Raw genomic sequence first — 21428 nt, 5'->3', positions numbered from 1 at the left:
TGTGATCCAAGAGGGCGCTAGTTCCAGGAAGGTGGACGCAGCTGCTAATTGCTTCCAATGTCTTTGACGGTGGTTTAACATAAACAAATTAATCAACAATATATATATAAATTAGATCTATAGAAAATGAGTAAAGGGAACTGGGACTAAATAACCATCAGGTTAACGAAACTGAGTGCCAGTATGTGTTTTTAGATTTACTAATCAATAGCGAGACATGCACGACGTACCAATGCACATGCTACCATTATAACTGTATCCTTTTTGTTTGCATAAGCAGTAATATGAGCCAGCAGTGTTTACACAGGAAGCAGAGCCAGGGCAGTCATGTGAACCATCGGCGCATTCATCTATATCTAAGAATGGAACGAGGATATATGTTGTCTCGTACTGGATTGTGATAATGATTGTAGAAAAAAGAAAAAGTTAGTCATAACTTTGTTTACATTTAACAAATAAGGTATTTTGGAGTCGCACGAATTTATCTTTTCATCTCTTTGCGCTGCGTTCGTTGAATGTCGCTAAAGACGTCTTGCTGAGGATTTTAAAATAGCAGTAAGTCGTGCAGGCCTATAAAAGATCCCCCGCGCCTGTGGCCATGACCGATAGGAAGGGGACTAGGAGAGATAAACAGCAGTCCTGCTGACTAAGTCCCCTCCACTTCAATGCTCTAACTCTTATCGCCATGTGATTTATCTAATGTTGAAGCCTTCTACTATAATATACTCGAGATCTAATCGTGCTTTTGCTGGTGACTTACCATCGCATTGAAGACCTCTCCCAACAAAACCATTTTTGCAGAGGCAGGTAAAGTTATTACTTGTATTGACGCAGTGTGCTCCATAATGACAACTTGTAATGTCGACATCAGCGCTACACACGGTTACCCCTCGTTCCTGGACTGGTAGATAAAAAAGAACTATGATCAATTAACTGACCCTGAAAGTGGATATTTCGTGGTGACTCATCTTTCTGACAAATTGTTAGCTCTAAGAGTCTACTTTGGAGCAGCTGCTGTATCTTTCACTTTTTTCCGTATTTTTACACGTACATGGACACCGGCACTTCTCGAAGATTTGTCTGCTTCAACATTGTCAATATTGGTTAACTTTTTTTACATGATCGAGGATTTTAAAAGTTACTCAGCTCAGGAAAGTTTTTAACAAAATTTTGAAGCTCGGACGCACAAACTGGTTAAAGAGACCATTGTATAAATATATTCCATAAATTAATTGATAGATGTACCGATCAACCGGTGTAATTGCCTGTCTGACCAACTCACTATGATCGACGGACTGACAGACAGCTGAGGAAGTTAGGAACAGAGGGACTTCGTGACTGACACACTGACTAACTCACTGAGTGCCTGACGGACTCCACGACCAAACGACCGACCGACCGAAAGATTTAAAGATATTAAATATTTATTTTTTACTGAACGTCAATGTATTTACGTATCGCTCGCATAAAATGTATTGAACACCCTCGACAGACATAGCAAAACAAAAACTTTTGCACGAAAAGCTTCGAAATAAACTTACGAACGACGGCACACGTTGTCTTTGCTATTGTATCCGCCTTCGAAACCAGATCATTGAATTCAGTTGCAAGGAAAATATCGTCTTGTTGTTCAGTCACCATCCTCATTTCCGTCAAATCTACCGAGGGACCGATTCCAACGGCAAAAATACGAGCAGACTTAGAGCGGAGGAGCTGCACAGTATCCAAAATTGGAACATATGCCGGTGTCATAAAGTCATTTCTAGTTTGTTTCCCATCAGTTAACAAAATGACCAGTCTCTGTGTTTCGTTCGAACTTGTCGAGAAATACTCATCATAGGCCTTACGGAGTGCAAGGTCAATACGTGTAAATGCCTGAAAATATGGTATCTTGTCCACAGCGGTGGCAAAGGACATTGCAGTTTTCATCTCTCCTAACTGGATCACGTTAGAGGCGTGATTGCTGAATACAATTGCTGCAACTCGACTACTATTTTCTAAGTCATATCGACTAGCCAAAATCTTCATGAAGTCCTTTTGCTTTTCGTAGTTATCTCTTCCAACGCTGCCTGAGGCGTCTATTGCAAAGATGATGTCCACTGGAACTAAGCATTTTTCTGGAGCTGTGATAAAAGGAAAACAATGTCGTCATAATATCATCTGCGGTTTAAGCCTCCGGCTAGAAAAAAAAGGATATAAAACCGGAAGGTAGAGGATATAAGAGTGGAATAAGAGCAGAGTGTTATAATAAACAAGAAGCAAACATGCTAACTGTATATGAGGCTCATTTTAAAACCTACCAGTGCAGCTGGTGCCGTTACCAGAGTATCCAGGAACACATGCACAATCGTGATAGCCATTCTGGTTTTTACAGTACGCGTCCTTGTGGCAGGCATCTGGTAGAAATTCGCACTCGTCGATATCTATGAGAGAATATTACGGAAAAGTTATCCCCTAGTTTGTTCTAGGCACTCAGTCTGCTGAGACGTGTGAAGTAGCGGGCGAACGACAATTAGCGGTAATGGTTGCCATGGAAATGGATGACCCTGACATTTCCACTCGTTCCTTTCATCGCTCGCTCGTTTCTGTTGACTGCAAGTTAGGCACAGGCTTTCGTTACTTACACCAGTATAACTTCCTTAAGTTTTATGTGTAACGTGATATTAGAGACCTTACGGCATGACAACAGCGACGGCAATAACGACGTAAAAGTACTGGGTCGAGGCCATCGGGCTGCCGTTGGCGTTCACGCCAAAGGTTTATAATTACGAAAAGATCTTGGAAACTGTGTTGTTTTCGGCAATTGTGAACCTTTGCGTGTTTAGTTACTTGCGGATTTCGTTCAGTTCTTGTTGATAGATATAGGTCAAATATCATATTAGGGCGGTTCCCTCTTTCGCCTTTCCTTAACGAACATACCTAACGTTTTCACTGAACGGCAAAACTCGTCCGTTGACGTTCACGCGGCTACTCGACAATGCCAACGTGACGGCACACGCATACGTAAGGGCTCTATCGCTCTGTGATCACGTGCTAAAGATGGGGGGAATATTGGCTCGAGATCGTGGCAGTACGGACCTCACTGCGCTCGTTCTGTTAAAAACGATCGAGAGCCAATATTCCCTAGTACGGCGCGAGCAAGCGAGTTTAGTAAGTTGTTTATTACATGGCGCTTGGACAAAACTTTAAATTTTCCCGCTTCGCGACCGAAAATACACTGCTTTAGACCGTTTCCTTAGAAAGGGCCCCTAACAAAAAAAAAAAGAACCGGACAGAGTAAAAACCAATCAAAACGCTCGGATTTACCCAAGGACAACCATGCCATGTAATAAAGCTGCTTACACTCGGATATATTGTTTATATTATTCAAAGGTCATTGCAATGATTGGGTTTGCATTGATAGATCTCTTCTTTTAACGTAAACTGTTAAAAAGTGGCATTGCCTTGACCAATAGTAAGTATATTTACCGTTGCAATCTTGTCGGCCATTTCCAGTAAAACCAGGCTTACAGGAGCAGTTGTACGACCCAACTGTATTTATACAATTTGCACTTCTGTGGCATTTGTGAGTATTCGACGAGCACTCATCAACATCTATGTTTGATGAAAACAAAAAGGAAAAGACAAACGAGAGTACCTATAAAAGTTGCTTATTGTTGGTAAAAACAGTACGCATGTACGGCGCATATTGCGCGTGCAATAAGAACGGAAAGCAAGTAAATTAGAATAATAACAAACCATCGCAGTTTGTTCCGTTTGTGACGTAACCAGCTGGGCATTTACACCAATAGCTCCCCTCCGTGTTCATACAAGTCGCAATTTTGACGCATTCATGGGACTCATTGGAACATTCATCTAAGTCTGCAAAATTTAAAATTAATGATCTTCCTTTAACTCTCTCTATGGAAGGAAAGTTTTGGCAGAAATTTTGTGATCTCCATGAAGACTTAAAAGACAAATTATATCTATTAAATGCTTTGCATTGAGCAATCTTTAAAGAATCCCAGCTGTGTGATCAGAAACAGTGCGTCGAATCAAATTAGTCAATTTAAACAAGTGGACTCATAAGTTTGAAACTCGTACGAAAGAAAAAATACTGAAAAATGGCTCGGTAACGAAATTATGCCTCTAAAATTGCCAAAATCAAGATATCATCGTGTCCGTATAGAACGACTCGAGAGATACTTTAAGAAAAGCATGTCTTTGAGAAAAACTGAGAGCTACTGGCTCGACAAAAACAATAGTAAAGATAAAAATTGTATTTCCATCCTTGTAAATAAGACAACCAAATGGAAATGGAGAAATGAGCGTCTCAATCAAGTAAGTGCAGAGCAGAAAATCTTCAAATCTAAGACTGGTATTAATATGGCCCTGGAAGTATTCGCCTCTTGTTGCCACAAGTTACTCCACCGCCCTACACTCAACTTCACTCTTCACGAACAACAAAGTTGGCACAACTGTGATATACAAAGACAGTTGCAGATACATAGCATGTCCTTTTAAAATTTTTTCCGAAAAGATTAGATCTGACTGAACAAAGAACAGAACATTATTTTTCGTAAGTGTCTTTATCTTGTAAAGTTGAAGCCCAAAATGGGAAGCTACATTCAAGGATTACGTCACTACAAAAAGCAAACTGTATAATCACCAAAGCAGAGGTTTCCATTGGGTATATATCCCAGGTCACAGACACACTGATAGGTGTTTGTCGAATTGATACAGCTAGCGTGATCCTGGCATTGCGTCACCTCGGCATACAAAGGGCAGATGTTCACGACAAGGGCTTTGGCTGAAAAGAAAATTTTTGCAAGTCAGTGGTGTGGTGACTTGTCGCCCATGCTAAACGTTCTCACCAGAAAAGTAAATATTTGATTTGGCAAAATGGGTAAGATTTGAGCAAGTAGTATTAAGATCACAATTTAGGAGTATACGAAAGCGTAAGATTGCTATGAGAACTTCACAGGTCGAAAGGAAAAATGAAACAATGTGTAGATTGATCACAATAAGGTGAATAGAGCTACATCGATTTGTCATAGCAAGCGATCGGTGCGAGCGATGATATAGAACGTAAAATATATATATATAACTGCATATATATATATATATATATATATATATATATATCTTTGACAAATGAAACTTTAATTCATATAGAGAAAGATGCTTTTCGTCTTGCCACGAACGTGGGACAAAGAAAAACTCCCAAGTTCCCCATGAGGAATCGAACCTCAGACCTTCGGATTCCGTGCTCTGATACTTTACCAACGAGCTCTACCATATATAGTTTGCCTTCAAAAACATCATTGGAGCTAATAAGAAGTGTGAAAAAGCCAGATAGATCAGTCTTTGTGATTCTATGACAAAAGATAAGGACTTTCTCACCAGAGGCTTTGCATAGGCTCTTGTAAACAACCATGGCGTTCTCTGTGACGTTATCAAAGCCTTCAAAAAAAAAGATCATTGATTGCTCCGTTGCGTAGCTCTTGAGATCACCCTCTTGAACACCGTCTCCAAATCCGATAGCGAAAGTAAGCACCCCGGCATCCTTAAGTCGCGCGGTAGTGGTTTGGATCCGTTGATACCCAGGTGTCAACTGAGGATGCTGCGGCTGTTTAGCTGTGGTCATCAGTACCACGACTTTCTGGCCACTGCTAGGCCCTCCAGAATTCATTAAATAGCTGTGCGACATGTCCAGAGCCAAATCATGACGACTGCAGCCTCCCATGAGTAACTGAAGATCACGAACGTCTTCGGCAAAATCTCCAACTGATTTATTCCGTGTTGATAAAATTTTTGCCTCGTGTGGTATATCGCTGTATGGAATGATACTAACACGACTTGAATTTGTGACATTAAATCTACTGATGATCTGTTGTATAAATAGTTTTTGTCTCTCAAAGTTTTCTAGTGATAACACATTTGATGAAGCGTCCAAAAGGAACACTAAATCTATGACCACCGGGCATTGCTGGGGAGCTGTGGAAAGAAAAGCAGTTTCAAAATAGTGGTGACAACAAATAGATAACAAAACAATAAATAGATGCAAACAAGGAAAACGATGGCAGAAAAGAATCCTTAATAACTTTGATTTAGTTTTTTTCGGATTGAAAGGTCTGACTTTCAAATGAGTATGTTGGCACATATTTTTCTCAGTAAAGATTCTGTCAATTGCTGAGTCATGAAAATCTTCGCTTGGGTATCATTTATAGGGTCTAAGGATACCATCATTGGACCCTCTGTATTTTGTTCCAATTATTGAACTTTTATATCTTTGAAAGTTCAACTTACTGATCTGGTTATAAAACCGACACAATAAGTTCTAAAAGAGACTGGTCAAATTTAGTAGCGTATACATGTTCTTACCATGACATGAAGAGTTATCTTCTTGAAACCCAGGAACGCAGATACAAGTAGAAGATCCCCGTTGGTTTAAGCACTCTGAATTCGACTGGCACGCTAGTCCAACAGCACATAGGTCTTTGTCTGAAAAGGAAAGTAGCATAGCGATCATATAGCCTTGTGTAATTAAGAACTCAACAAACATGGTTTGAACTTTCGACATTGCTCAAAACAATCAGGGAACACAAGCAACTGAGAGTACGTTGACAGTGGCCCAGATGATCATCCCTCAACACAAGCCAGAAAACTTGTTAGAATAAACTAAGTCGAGGTAAACTTCCAGGAAGAGGACCCCTTCATAAACAAATCTGATATTGACCACGCTTTGTTGATCAATATAGCTTGACCTTAACCGTGTTCCTTTTTTGTTTTGTAGGGGGATTGGGGCGGAGGATATGAAGCTATGGATCAAGACTTCTTCTCATTCCGTAAAATCTGTAAAAGAAACATTCAGACAACAAGGCATAAGTTTTTGAAGTACCACCCTAGTGGAAAGCTTCCCCGTGCCCCTGAAATGGTCCTCACCATGATACATTCCCGGGGAAGAAGGAGAGTCCATCTACATGATGATGACCAAGGTAATTAAAAGCATGATGTCTACTCACAGACAAGCGCGTGCTTGGATAACAGATGACTCTGATTGCCTCCAGAAGGTTTTTGCACACTTACGGATATGTGACCGGACCCAACTCCAGCACCAGCCTTCATTTGTGCTCTTATTAAATATGAAGAACCTCCAGACAATTGGAAAGTTCCAGAATTTTGTTTGGCAGGATATCTAAAACAGATTTAAATCGGTTTAGAACAGATCAACAGCTGGTGGAGGCGCTAAGAACATACAGTACAGGAGCTTATTTTTCATGAACATGCTGGCAAAGTAAAACGATTCCATTACGGAAAATATGGCGTTCATTTTGCTTTAAAACCTTTCATCTAAATTTGTCAACCCCTTCTTCGCCTCCTCTACCTCTTTTCACGCTTCTCAAAAGTAATATAACTTACGCAGTGCGATATATTAATTGATTCATTGAATCATAAAATAAATAAAGAAAAAAAGAGGATTTTTCTCACTCCAATTGATCTTTTTTGCTGACAGTTTTGCAGTTGTATATAAGGCTAAATATAAACTATATATAAACTATTTGCAAATCTACGGGTAACCAGCATAGTATAATACACATATTAGAGACCAGTCGCTATTTATCACCAGGGGGGAGGGGGTACTGGAGAATTTCGGTTATGTTAGGACAAATTTTACCTAATCCCCCTATAAGCTTTTGTAACATTATTTTGATCCCCCTCATTGGCAGCTAAGAGGAACTCAATTTTCTCAAGAGAAAATTCCTCTCCCCCAGCTATAAAAATTAGTAGTCCCTTATGAGTCTTAGAAAGTAAAGAAAGATCTTAATGAAAATAATACTTTTTCCACTGTTGATACTCCGTTGATTCCGAAGGTTCCAGTTTTACCACCCTGGTCAAGTTCGCCTCTGTGTCATCGCCACTGAGCCATAATTCGCACGAACTTTCACACGACAATGTAAAGACATAAGATCCTGTTTCTGGAGGCTGAAAGCAAACATGAAGGAAAATTCATAGCTGTCTATGGTCCAGTGGAGTTGGAGGGCAAAGTTTCTATCATTTGTTTAGTGTTACGGTATAATTCGAAACACAGCTATTTAGGTAGTATTGCATCATAAATACATAACCTTACAGAATGTTCCACAAAGTACCATGGTAAGACAATAGAAAGTTCGTGTATGCATGTCAGCGTGACAAAGCATCTTAGGAATTTCTAAAACCTAATTTTTACAGTCATAATACATAACACTACTCGCGTCTATGGAATGATTTCAAGCCGGCTTGATGGTGGACTTCAAACGAAAGATTAAAAATGAGAGTGATAACAAAATGTTTTAATGGCTTTAACTAGAGTTGTGTTATCGCATTACGTTTAGCGTTCTCATCTTTCTGAATCATCCGCAAGATTTGGAGATTTTGCAGACAGAAAACTTGAAGTGACAGCAAATGTCTTCTGTGCAACTGGTTTGGTTTGCAAAGCGTCAAATAACACGTTACATCATATGCTTGAACAGTCATATTTTGGGTAGAACCTAGATGCTCATTTTAACTACAGAAAGGCAGACATTCAGATAACCGGAAGCCTAGGACTGACCGCCAATGTCTCTATCGAAATTAGTTGGGTTTGCAAATGTCAAATGATACGTTATATCATATGATTGCATCAGTACATTATGGGCAGAACTTACAACTCTTTGCTCATATTGCGAGAGGGTAGACAGACAGGAGACTGGCAGTAGTATTAAGCTGGGTTTGCAAATGTCAAATGATACTTTATATCATACACTTGCGCTACCAAATTATAGATAGAACCTACAATATTTTGCTCATTTTGCGAGAGGGCGGACAGACAGAAGACTGGCAGTATTATTATGCTGGGTTTGAAAATGTCAAATGATACGTTGGATCAAATTTTGAGCCAATCCTGGTACTATTTGCAACGTGAAGTAAATCAGGCTTCCATTTCTTACCTGATAAAAAGCGGAAAGCCGCTGACCGTAGCCTTTGGTATCATTAAAGGTGGCGTCGAATTCCGATAAAACTTCGGAAATGTCAGGTTTGTTGGGAAACTTGTCATGACGATAAAGTTCTTCCACAGTATCACCAATGATTGAAGTGTAAACTTCTCGCAGAACACCTACAATTAGTGGATGAAACATAACGTTTTACTCGTATGTCATAGTGAGCATGACAGATAAACCTTGGTTATGAAAAGCTGTAGAAGAATTTTGGATACAAATACTGTCTGAGGTTGCTTGATGTACAACCCAATAACTAGTCTTAATTAATGCGAGGTTCTCCTTTAGGGTGGCTCCTCAGTTTTGCACCGCGCATCCTGTATTTCGCATGAAAATCACGCAATCAGGGGTATGAGCACGCGTGCATTCCGAAAACACCTATTGTTTTTCAATCCGATGAAGAAGCACGATAAACGAAGAAGAAGCACGATAAACTATATTTTTTGTTGAATAATTTTTGTTAACAAATTATTCCATTTAAATTGGAGAAATTTGAAAAATTAATCATTGAAGGAAAAAGAAATATAGCTAAGAGTGTGCACGAAGCCACGATCAACGACTCAAGGAAAGTTTTCAGTCAATGTCGTTTAAAACTGCGTACTTTTTCCACGAAGTATAAATCAATTATTCCATACTCTCTAGACTTTCTATCTATCAAGTTTGTTGTGCAACTTCAGAATCTAGTGCTTCTAACAACTGCAAAATGCACCGCGAAGTGATGAAATGACGCGCCAGTACAGGCATAAATGGGGTACGTTTGGCCCATCATAATTCTTAAACGCACGGTGAACTATCCTTTTCATCGTGTATTTCGAAACAGACATTGGTAGGGAACATTTAAGGAAAGTTTAAAAAAATTGTTCGAAATTTTTTTTTTCCTGAGGAATCACCTTTACTCATTACAAAAAGTTTGATGACAAAGCTACAGATTGGTTAATATCTGAAATATCTGCAACTGGAAAAGAAAAGTACAGAAATCACTTCTATGAATAATTACGCATGTATTCACCGTGCCTCTTCCAGTAGGAGTAGAAATGAGTATCGATAAACTGTCAGGAAAAAACCTGACGAAACGCTCACAAAAGCCAATCGTAGTAAAGATCTGTATCATCGCTAGCCAATGAGAACTCAAAATTGAAACAGGCAGACTGCATGAAACACGGAAAAACGTGAGAGACTAAATCACGATTGGTTAAAGTTTTGCATCTGATTGGTTGAGAAGATGGCGCTCATCCTCTGGACCAATGACAGAGCGGAGTTGAGCAAATCCCAAAAAATAAAGGGGTAAGTTTCTAAAGAAACTGTGGTGCTGCGTCGGTGGGAGAGTATAGCAGGTAATTTAGTGTTAACAACTGGGTTGAAAACGAAAATTAGCCACCGTAAGGGGTAAAAAAGCTGACGTTTCGAGCGTTAGCCCCTCGTCAGAGCGATTAGACGAAGGGCTAACGCTCGAAATGTAAGGTTTTTTACCCCTTACGGTGGCTAATTTTCGTTTTCAACCCAGTTGTTAACACTAAATTACCTGCAAATCCCAAAAAACCCTTGTTTAGTTTCGACAAAAATTGAAAACTACCCTAAACGTATGCACCTTAGGCTATAGCGATTGGTGTTTAAACGGTAATAAGCACCTTACGCTGACTTAATCTCTCTCGCCTTCCAACTTACCCGAAGGTACAGAAGAAGACTGTGGACTGGAGAAGATTGTACAAGAGGAACCCTCTCTTCTGAAGCCAGTCTTACAAGTGCAAATGTAAGACCCAACTGTGTTTATACAATCGCCATTGTTGCTATTGCACGTATTCCTTATTGAAGGGGTGTCGCATTCGTTGACATCTGAGAGACAGAAAGGCAAGCAGGTTGTTGGTCGCCTCCTCCACAACTTAACTTATTCTAGATGGTAACGTTTGGAGAGTCCGTCTCAGGTCAGTAGAGAGACGATTGCTTTAAGACCAAAGGTTAAAAGTTCTAAAATGGCAAAACTAACAAAATGATCATTTGAAGTATATCACTGATAAAAGGCAACTGCTCTTCACTATCTGCAGAAACGTGACACAAAGAGCTTAAGTTGGCTGTCGTTCCGAAAAAAGTCTCAAAACGCATTATTTCGCTAAGAGCGGTCCTGTCAAAACGATCGCAAGACTGAGTCTTTTGCCAAGCTTGCGATAATCTGTTTAACGAAACAAGAGCGAGCTATACCCCCGTTAAATACGTAAAAAATTTCCGTCGGAGGGGGGGGGGGAGGAAATTGAAGTCCACCCTACCCTACCCTACCCTACCGCTTTTTCCCCCACACCACTCTTTCCCCTACTTCATCACCTTTACGGATCATCAGTGGTCAGAAATGGATAAATCAATCGATCTCACAATTTTGGTATGATCACTAGACAATATGCGCTATGAAGGGAAATACAAAAGTGGCACTGTCGTTGATAATTGGCCAGTCATTGTTGGGTAAGAGCATGCGACTGTCCAGTTTTATTAGGTTCCATTTTCTATTTAAATAAAGGTCCTATTCTCACCATCACAGCGGTCTCCATTTAACTTGTAGCCCGGTTTACACTTTTTGCAATCGTAGACACCTCCTGACTCCTGACACTCCCCGTTTTCTTGACAATAATCACCTTTCGCTGAACAATATGGTGGACTAACAGAACGAACTGAATTCAAAGTAACCCAAAAACGAGATCAAATTTAAAAAATCGAATGGTTAGAAAAACAATTTTGCAGTCCTTACAATCTCCCGTCCGCGCGCTATAAAGGGGTTCAACTCTCAAGCGCGGAAGGAAAAGTTCAGGGACTGGATAATATGAACAAATTTGAAGACAATTCGGCGCACAGTCACGAATGACAAAGAATTAAAAAATGGTGGTGCTAAAAGAGGTAAAACGCGCTTCGTGAATTAAAGTAATATAAGCTTAGCGAAAAGAAATGATAAAGTGTTATGCATATTCAATACGCATTTCGTTTATATTAAGCATGACATGCGATTCATGGCCTTCAAACTGGAAGCTGACGAATTTTCCAACAGAAAACACTGGCCGAGTCTTATTAAAAATAAGTTTTCTTTAGTAGAGATTTTTTTTCATCCACATTAGTCTATGGAAAAGAGTAAAAAAAATGATTTACTGCTATAGTTTACCAGCAGTTTGGCAGACAGCAATCGCGAAATCTCCAGCTGTAGAAACAAGCTCTTCGTAATCATCAAAATACCAAATCTCGTTGTCACTCTCGACGAATTCTTTATAGTCCTCGCTTATGTTTACAGCCACAGCAGCCACCATAACTCTGACGTCTGCTTGATGCATTCGTTTCGCTAACTCATAAGGTTGAATATACGAAGGACAATGAATGGTTGGACGGTTCACGTTATCGCTGACAACTAACACCATCACTTTAGCATTGGCGGATATAGTGTTAAAGTGGTTAAAGTGACTGTTAAATGTATCGTGTATAGCGAGGTCCAGACGATTCCCTCCGACCAATGGTTTAAGGGAATCCACGGCACTTATAAAACGTTTATTATCTTTCGAGACGTCCAAAGAGACTTGATGTGAAACAGTGTTTCCATAGAGAGAGACACCCAAACGATTTCCCAGTGATATAGTGAATTTAGCCGCTGCCAGCTTCAAGAACATCTTAAGTTGAGCAAATACTTCTCCAGGACTGACACTATGCAGCACAAAGGCCACATCCGCTTCGACGGAACATGAGGAGCCGCCTGGCCCTGGAGTACAAACAAACATTTCAAAGCATTTGAAAGGAGAGATTGAAAGAGCTGCCAGAATTGTACTTTGCATGGGTAAAATATTTTAAATTGAATTTAATGGCACTGAAAGCTTACACAAAAATCAACATGTATCTCACGCCATTGCATAGCGATCTAGCGGTTCCGATTTGTTTTTTATCTTTTTTCATAACGAAATATATAGAATTTATATAGAATATAGTCTGCGAGGGAAAATTGGCTGGTTCTTCATTTGTATTAGTGATCGGGCTCGTTCAAACGTTACCTGCACAGTGGACGCCATCGCCGGTGAATCCTGTGATGCACTCACATTCGAATGAGCCAATTTTATTAGTGCAGGTAGCTAATGTGGAGCAATTATCTGTCTCTTGGCGGCACTCGTCAACATCTGGCAAAAAAAATGAGTGAGTAAAAACGTAAGCACAAGTAGAATGGTCGGATTTCAAAGCTAAAAGAAATCACTTTGGCCTACATCCTTTAATAAATAAAAGTGAAGGCAATAAAATTCTCTCCTATCTTTGTTTTCCTCTTAAATCTTCCTTGCCAATTTCCTTAACTCCCTCTTTCCTCTTTTTAATTTTGATCCATTGACTGATAACTAATTCACTCACTTGCTCTTTGCTAAATCATTCCCTCAATTATTTAACGACCCTCGCGTAATTGCACAACTGAAAAGTAACCGTTACATTCGCAATGAAACTAACCAACAGCCTCATATATTTATGCTAACCTTGACAACGCATTGCGCTTGCTTTCCACTTGTACCCAGGCTCACATTCACATTCGTACGTCCCTTCCACATTGATACAGGCTCCATTACTGCTGCAGGTGTGAGACGATGGCGAGGCACACTCATTCAAGTCTAGTCAGGAATAAGTTAATGATAGTAAAAGTCAACAAAAAACCATATATATAAACCTACTTTCAGTGATAATTAATATTGTTAGCGTAAAATGGCATCACATAGAATAAGTATCGTGGAAAGAGAATGTGATTTCTTTCTTAAGTGCGTTATTCACATTCCTGTAGGGAGAAAAGAAATGTAAGGCTCAAAAACTGCTTTCTGCGTCACAAGAAGTCTTTATAGCGCTTCTTAATCAGGCTACGATGAACCAAAACTTAATTACTAAGCAGAAACACCGATCAGAAGAGAGGAAAATCTCACAAGAAGCTTCTATATGAATAAGCTCGAGCAGATCCCCCTGGATACCCGTCTTGTACACAATATGCTGACACGCATTTTTACGCTCCCCACTCCCCACGACAATTTTTCTCGACCGCCGGCAATTTCAGAATATTAATGATCGACTCGAGAGAATATAAACTGCTTATATTCTTCTGGTCGACTTCAATAACTTCCGAGTCAACTCCCTTACGGTACTAGTCAACAGTAGGGAAATGGTGCATAAGTGTAATTAAGGGTAATAAGAAATTTGATCGGGAACAATGGGTCATTTCCTGTTAACCGCCAGAAACACGAGTAAACACGAGCGACTAAGGTACGGTTAGTTTTGGTTTTTATTAAAGTAATGAGCGGTGCGAGTTTCCTTGAACAATCTCAAAGCATGGTGAAGCAAAACCCAAACGATCTTCGGATTGCTTTCGATACCCAGGGGAAATTTGTTTAAACAGATCGTCCAAGTGAAAAATTCGGTTTAGAATTTAAAGCATAAGTTTCCAGCTTCGGATGTTGATAAGTTATATATCTTTTTTAAGAACTGTTGTTTTTCCGTTTTGCGACGAGCAGGGACATAGAAAAACCTCTCGACTCGCCACAAGGAATCGAACCCCAAGCCTTCAGCTTCCACATCTTCCCACGATGTGACAAGACAAAAAAACATCGTTTTATCACGATTTCCGAGTTCTCACGCTCTCACTTTTTATTTTAAGCTAAGGCAGTGGGCATGGGTGATATTCCAATAACCACGAGCTAGTTAAAGTCACTGTTACCTGAACAAGAATTGCCACTGCCAGTGTATCCTGCAATACACTGACATTCATAGGAGCCTTCATTATTGACGCATTTAGTCAATATGTTACAATCATCTGTCTTTTCTTTGCATTCGTCAACATCTGCAGAAACAATGTTAACTCTAAGAAATCATATTTTTACCTGTAGAGAACTGCAAATTAACTAACGTAATGCATATCATGGTAGAATTCTAACCCAGACTAGATTACTTTAGGGACATTTGCATGTTTCTACACGCTTAAATGAAAGCTCAGCAAAGACCATAGTATGCTGCTTAGGAAGCGGTCATTATTAATCGCCAGGGAGGGGAGGGGGCGGAGAATTTTGGGGGGATCACAAAGCTTTCAGAGAGAACGTCAACAGAGTATAGAGGGGTAACTATAGAAGATTGAAGAATATTACAGCCTCTTTTGGGGGCGTGAAGTGAATTATATCGAAATACAGCAAAAATCCTCTAATTTCCACACTAGTACTTTGCGCGGAATAAGTGGTTTCTTCAAAGGATGCAAACACATTTCTCATCATCCGATCATAGCTGATAAGGATTTTAAGCATAAGAGAATAAAGAGACATAACGGGAAACTTAAAGTTTCCAGACATTTTGTGATCAGAACTTTTAAAAATAGAAAATATGATAAAGATGACTAAAACACGAATGTTTACCTTGACATTTTAACTCGTTGGCGTTCCACACAAGTCCTGACGCACACTGACAAGTGTAGCTACCTTGGTTATTAATACATTGACTGCCGCCAGTACATTGATGCGATCCCGTGCTGCACTCGTCTTCATCTAGGAAGGGAAAAAGAACGTATTATTTTCAAGAAAGCAGCGCTTTTCGATTGTGTCGTAAAAACAAAAAAGGAAGTAATCACAAAGGCCAAATCAGAAGAAGGGAATAGATTCCTAGGAGCCAATGAGAACTTAAAGTAAAAACAAGCAAACCACCTGAGGCGCGGGAAAACGCGGGCGACCAAATCGTCCTTGGATTCAATTTTGCATCTGATTGGTTGAGAGAGTGGCCCGTGTTTCGTAGACCAATCAAGGCGCAAAATTGAGTAGTACCGAAGCAATCCCACATAACTTCCGAAAATCAGTTAAAAATCTCTCCATCATGTAGATTAAGAGCATTTTATTCGCTTTATTCTCCCTTTGGGTGTTCTTGTTGGCGTTTAAATTTTGTTCATTCAGTTCCTATTGCTGATGTTTGTTTTTGCGGAATAAGCTAGCACCATTTGAAATTGACAGGAATGTCATAAAAGAGATGTTTGCTTGCTACCTGAACAAGAAACGCCACTGCCTGTGTATCCGGCTTTACAGTTGCAATCGTATCCACCTTCCTTGTTAGAACAGGTGGCCAGGTTATGGCAGTTATCGGTATTCATGCTACACTCGTTGACATCTGATAAAGTAATGAAAAGGTGAAGTATTGTTGAGACAACTCGGTGGAGAAAGGGGGCAAAATTTCTAAAGAAATTGTGGGGATGCGCCGGTAGGAGAGCTAGCTTGGAGAACTAAAACAATTGGAGAGAATTTCGGCGGATGGAGAATTTGCCATTTATCTTAATCATTCGTGTGAGAGGTTCTTCCAAAGCGGGCATAATAACCACAGAACGTTTGCGGCAGTGGAAAACAGCAAACACGCCACAAACGAACTGTTGTTTTATGCACTCTTCCTATGATCCTTGATGAGCCCTTAAGAAAAGTGACAAAAAAGGCTTTCGTTCACGAGCACATCTACTGCAAAACTTGTGAACTTCTCACCGAAGTTTACAAGTAACTGAAAGAAAACATATAGCAGTGATTGAAGAAAATATTGTTTGTTTACCGTAAACTCCCTGTTAGACACCGCTAATGCTTGGCACGTGATAACTCGTAGCTTATCTACCAAGAGATAGGTCTAATAATTCCTAATTCTGAGGGCGATTTAGCTTACACTCCCAGACATAATTGGCCAGGACGCTTCTTCAAAAACTCATGATATTCTTTCGCCCCTCTCCAAAGCCACCTTGCCACATCCGAATTGAGATGGGGCTGGGGAGGTATTTGGTGTCCCAAAAAACATCCCTCTAGATTGTAGGTTCATAGAGGAATTTCTGAGGTTAGCCCCGTTAAACAGTCCCCTCGACAAAACGTAAAATCCATAAAAATGATAAGCTAAGATGTCTATCCGAAGCAACTTGTTACCCTTAACCCTTCAACCCCTAAGAGAGACTAGCTTTTAATTTCTACTTGCGGCATCATCCTTGAATCAAATACAGAGGTCATGAGAGTAAAGGAAATTATCTCCAATTTAAGAAGCTCCTGATTTTTCAAACAAATCTTCCTTGTCAATACCACAAGAAATGTAAAGAGAACACTTTGGAGAATATGAATACCAATTTTAGGGTGAAAAGGGTTAATACAACTTAAATGTTTTATTTACTTTAATATTTGATTAGTTACCTTTGCATTTCATTAATTTTGCTTCCCAAGTAAATCCGGAACCGCAGTTACAAGAGTATGTCCCTACTGCATTAATACAGGCAGCATCGTTGTCACAATTATTATTTCCGGTGCTACATTCATCCACATCTTTGGAGAAAAAGACAAAACGTGCACTCCAGTTAGAAACTTTACTCCTTGATAAAGTTGGGCCGTGATAAGACAATGATCAGTAAATAACAGAGTGCACTCTAAAGGTTTTAAGGTTGGCCAAAAAGGCCCAGCAACACGACAAAAGATCCTAGTAACGCCGTTAGTTTCATTTAGACCTCCATTATGTCCCCGAGGAATTTTGAAGAGTTCAGTTGACAAATGTTACACCCGCACTTGTTCAAAAGACGGAAGTTGCGTATTGCAATGTAGCTCAATCTATTTTGATAATGATTCTAGCTGTTTTAAAATCTCCAGAAAAGGGGTGGGCTACATAAACAGTCAATAGATTCAACGTTATTGTTATTACGCTATCAGTCCACTGAGAGAAAGTAAGCTTTGATGCGACAAATTATTCTTCTCTTACCCACTACCATTTGAGTAATTCTAAACTGAGTGTTGAAAGTATACCTTGATTGTACTAGTTTTGCCTGGTGATTTTGCTTTCTGATTGGCTAAGTAAACTCGCGCCAAAGCTAAAACCAATCACCACTTTTCTGCTTGCCTTTTCCCGCGCTTCAGGCTGTTGCTTATATTTACTTTGAGTTCTGATTGGCTTTTAATGTCATTCTGCTTCGCTCTGATTGGCCATTGTTATTATTTTGGTTTTGGATTTCGACACTCCTTCGAAAAGCGGTCTTCATCAATCAAAGTTGATAATACAAAGATTACCTTCACACTGTACTCCCGGTGTATTCCCGATGTCTTTGAAGCCGGCCTTGCATTTACACGAAAAACCTTCGGGTAAATCATTGCAACTGGCATGCTGATGACAATAGTTTTGGGTTGAATCGGCGCACTCGTTAAAACCTAAGTTTAAAAGAAAAAGTTTTTTTACGTTGTATCAATTCTGGTATGACTGGAACACCACACCCGCCCTGACTGGACTCAAACCTATTTTGTATTGTGTTAGAAATAATTTCCTAACACTCGTCGTTCAGTTGACTATTTCTTTTATTTTCTCTTTTATTACGCAAGTTATTACAATGGGGACTAGCTCAGTCTCTCTATGAAAATGTGGGTCACCGCTTATAAAGGTGACAGTTACTTAGCTCTCAATCTCTAACCTTCGTCATGCTTTTACACTTAACTAGCGAATCACGTTAAGCTACGCAGAGCGGAGTTCGCATACTAAGTAGATACCTTTGCGATTTTCACGCTTTACGAAATGTCTTTCTAACTTAAATCTCTTGGTCTTACGGTCAAGTTCGGGTTAAACAAAAACAAGATTGACAATGTAAAAAATTGTAATAAACTTACTTACATAATTAAAATCATACTTGAAGAAATATCTTAAGAGAAAAGAGTCCTTGAAGGCTGTTGCTTAACAGCAGAATAAACACAAAATCCGGAGAAGAAAGGGCGTACCCAAGGTACCGCCCCTAAAAGAGCTGCTTGCTAGCCGCATAAGTTATCTAATTACAAATTCAGTGCAGAAGATGAAAAGTACTACACGTTTACACCTAAAGTCACCTCTAAGTAAAAGAGGTGTTGAGCGTGCTAAGCATGGACTCTTCTTTCCATGCATAGAGATCGTTCTGCTTACGATATAACAGCTGTAGTCCTAGAAGTTGATCTGGTGTCCGCTTCGGCAATTTCAATGGGTCAGTGAAAGTTTCGTGTTATAAACTTATCGTTTTAATTATTCTTGGATAAAAACTACAAACCAAAAAACAAAGCAAAAAAACAACAGCAGAAAAGAAACAATGAAAACAACATCGATGCTGCTTTTCTCTTAGAACAACAACAACAACTACGTCTTTGTAAGACGAAACACTCACCAGCGTCGGTAGGGGAGCTCGGATGGATATCAGTCTTCATAGCAACTTTAACCCCTAACTCATTTGTGAAATCGAATCCCAACTCCATAATCTCATCTATGATTAACTCCGAGCAACAACAACAACTGTTTTTCGGTTTTTCAATTCCCAAAATACAAAGGCAAGTAAAACAGAGCCACTGCAGCAATCTTAATTTTCGGAGAAACAAACGATCAAACAAACGGCTTCTTTCTGAGAAAGTGATCATGGGCTGGCCACATTGACGAGTAACTTGCACTTGGAATAGTTCCAAAAGCCAAAAAAAATCGTCTGTTTCGAGACCAATAACACATGACACAATGCTTTTGAATTTATTGTTTCCTGTTTCATTCTCTTGTTCCAACTTTTATTGTCTTTTCTTAACGAAAAAGTAGCACTTTTTGACAAACTGTAAGGGAATTTGAACACCTACGAAGAGAAGCACTAATAAATTTGCGAACCTTTGTTTTTATTTCTGTTTTGTTTTTGTTGTTGTTTTTCTCTTTTTAGAAAAAGCTTATATCATACAAACACCTGCCACTTAAAAGTAATTGTGTAGGTCTGTCAACTCAGCTAAACTTTCTTCATTTACAAAATTTTGATCCCTTTTCTTTCGCGAAACTCTTCCAACTTAGCGAGTTTTTACAACTTAGAGAACTCCAAGAAGCGCAGTCAGCCACCGCTGCATGCGTATCAAAAATCACCCCACTGCTGAGAAACTGAGGAAATGTCGACCTGATAGGCTTTTTTTTTTCATTCGAAGTTGAATACCTTACGTCAGCGTTACATAGAAAATGCATGTAATGCTCGTCAGCCAATATCCGCCGGGAAATTTTGGTGCCTCCTTGCAGTAAAACTTCCTAAAGAGATACTAACGAATTTCGGAAGCTATAGACGAAAAGAATGTTTTCTGCTTTTACCAAGCTTCCAAAGCGGTCGCTGCAGGTCAAACAAAACGGATTAGTTCCGACCTAGGCTAAATCTTTAAGAACGCCGACCCTTTTATTATTACTAAGAGTATGTTTGCTTTTCGAAGGAATCAGTTAACAAAGAAATTAATTTAAAATGTTTCGTCATCTGAGTATCATTGGAAGATACCGTCCGGCGAAAGAGTTCTCCTTTTTTCCTTAATTATTTTTTAACTCAAATAAGGAGATATCGAAGTCAGGGTAGACCCGGCCCTTCGAATATTGACAGTCTTCCAAGAAACGTCATCTCACCAATCTTGAAATTGTTCCTAATTTGACGTTGGGCCGACTTGATAAATTTAACCTTACTACAGCTGAAGACGCGGTTACATAAAAATAGAAGAGAAAATTCAGTTGGATTTGGGAAGAAACAATTTTGTTTGCATATCTTGACCAAAAACTATCCTTTTCTATTATTATCATTATTGTTTCTTTTTCCATCGCTCTAAGAAGTTTTGAAACTTCGCATTTAACCAATAAGTTTATCGTGTTACTTACCGGCTACTAATCTCTGCAGCTGGATCAGAGTGGCACAGACGAACACGAGCTGCAATTTTAAAGTAACATGAAAACCAACCTCAGTGTGAATTGAAAGTGCATCTATGTATTGAGGAAAATACTAAGAAACTTCACCTACCTTAAACAGAAAAGAAGTCATGGCATGACTCAATAACAACGACAGTCACCGGAGAAATGAAGGTCAAAACAGCTGGAAAGTACAGTTATGCAACCACTGTGGCGAGAGAGCATTGGTTTGTTTTTCTACTGACATCAATTAAAAGGTAAAGCACCTGTTGCAATTACGTCAATTTTTTTGTCCCACGCCATCGGTTCTTTAGCTTTCGGGCGTATTTCAACATAAAAGAATTACATAATTAAAATGCCGACAATGTCATTTTAATAAGCCCCTAAACTCCAAATCTTTCAATATATTTATTTCCTAAATTACTCGCGCCTCTCAGTTCATACTCATTTTTGGTCACTCATGAAACAGTTAAATGTGAGAGTGGTGTTAAGTAACATAGTAGAACATGTTGCGATAAAGGGATCTTCCACCGTACATTCTTCCGTGAAGATAAGCCTTTTAAAAATAACTCATTGTGACTGAAGACCTCATGCTAATAACTAACTTAAATTATCAGCAGCTTTCATAAGAAGAGTTTCTTTCAAGAAACTTGAAAAACATGAAAGCAGCGGTTTGCCTTTTAAGTTTAATTGGGCCTTATTTAGCTTTCAAGAGCCCTGCGTGATGTAAAATAAACAAGAAAGCTTTTTGTTTGACTGTTGTCCCGCTTCTACTGCTTATGATGAGGA

At 39.4% G+C, this 21428-nt stretch overlaps 1 protein-coding gene across 1 annotated transcript in view; it reads right to left on the bottom strand.

The window, feature by feature from the left end:
- Positions 1-20942, bottom strand: part of LOC113664296 (polycystin family receptor for egg jelly) — a 33334-nt gene extending 12392 nt beyond the window's left edge. Inside the window, exons 1-24 of the mRNA XM_089212300.1 lie at positions 20906-20942; positions 20613-20714; positions 18020-18157; positions 17159-17287; positions 15993-16115; positions 15377-15505; positions 14692-14814; positions 13472-13603; positions 13007-13129; positions 12136-12720; positions 11516-11653; positions 10662-10829; positions 8949-9115; positions 7820-7965; positions 7005-7177; positions 6364-6483; positions 5383-5976; positions 4649-4789; positions 3739-3861; positions 3469-3594; positions 2301-2423; positions 1542-2123; positions 761-901; positions 231-356 (exon numbers count right to left, since the gene is read on the bottom strand). Of these exons, the coding sequence (XP_089068426.1) occupies positions 231-356; positions 761-901; positions 1542-2123; positions 2301-2423; positions 3469-3594; positions 3739-3861; positions 4649-4789; positions 5383-5976; positions 6364-6483; positions 7005-7177; positions 7820-7965; positions 8949-9115; positions 10662-10829; positions 11516-11653; positions 12136-12720; positions 13007-13129; positions 13472-13603; positions 14692-14814; positions 15377-15505; positions 15993-16115; positions 17159-17287; positions 18020-18157; positions 20613-20714; positions 20906-20942 (4489 nt within the window). The remainder of the gene's footprint in view (positions 1-230; positions 357-760; positions 902-1541; positions 2124-2300; positions 2424-3468; positions 3595-3738; positions 3862-4648; positions 4790-5382; positions 5977-6363; positions 6484-7004; positions 7178-7819; positions 7966-8948; positions 9116-10661; positions 10830-11515; positions 11654-12135; positions 12721-13006; positions 13130-13471; positions 13604-14691; positions 14815-15376; positions 15506-15992; positions 16116-17158; positions 17288-18019; positions 18158-20612; positions 20715-20905) is intronic.
- Positions 20943-21428: the final 486 nt, after the last annotated feature.

Source organism: Pocillopora damicornis, chromosome 7, assembly GCF_964200805.1.
Source record: "Pocillopora damicornis chromosome 7, jaPocDami1.2, whole genome shotgun sequence".
NCBI classification, from domain to species: Eukaryota; Metazoa; Cnidaria; class Anthozoa; order Scleractinia; family Pocilloporidae; genus Pocillopora; species Pocillopora damicornis.
Note: the sequence above shows the minus strand (reverse complement) of the source record. Positions and strands in the feature narration are given on the sequence as shown.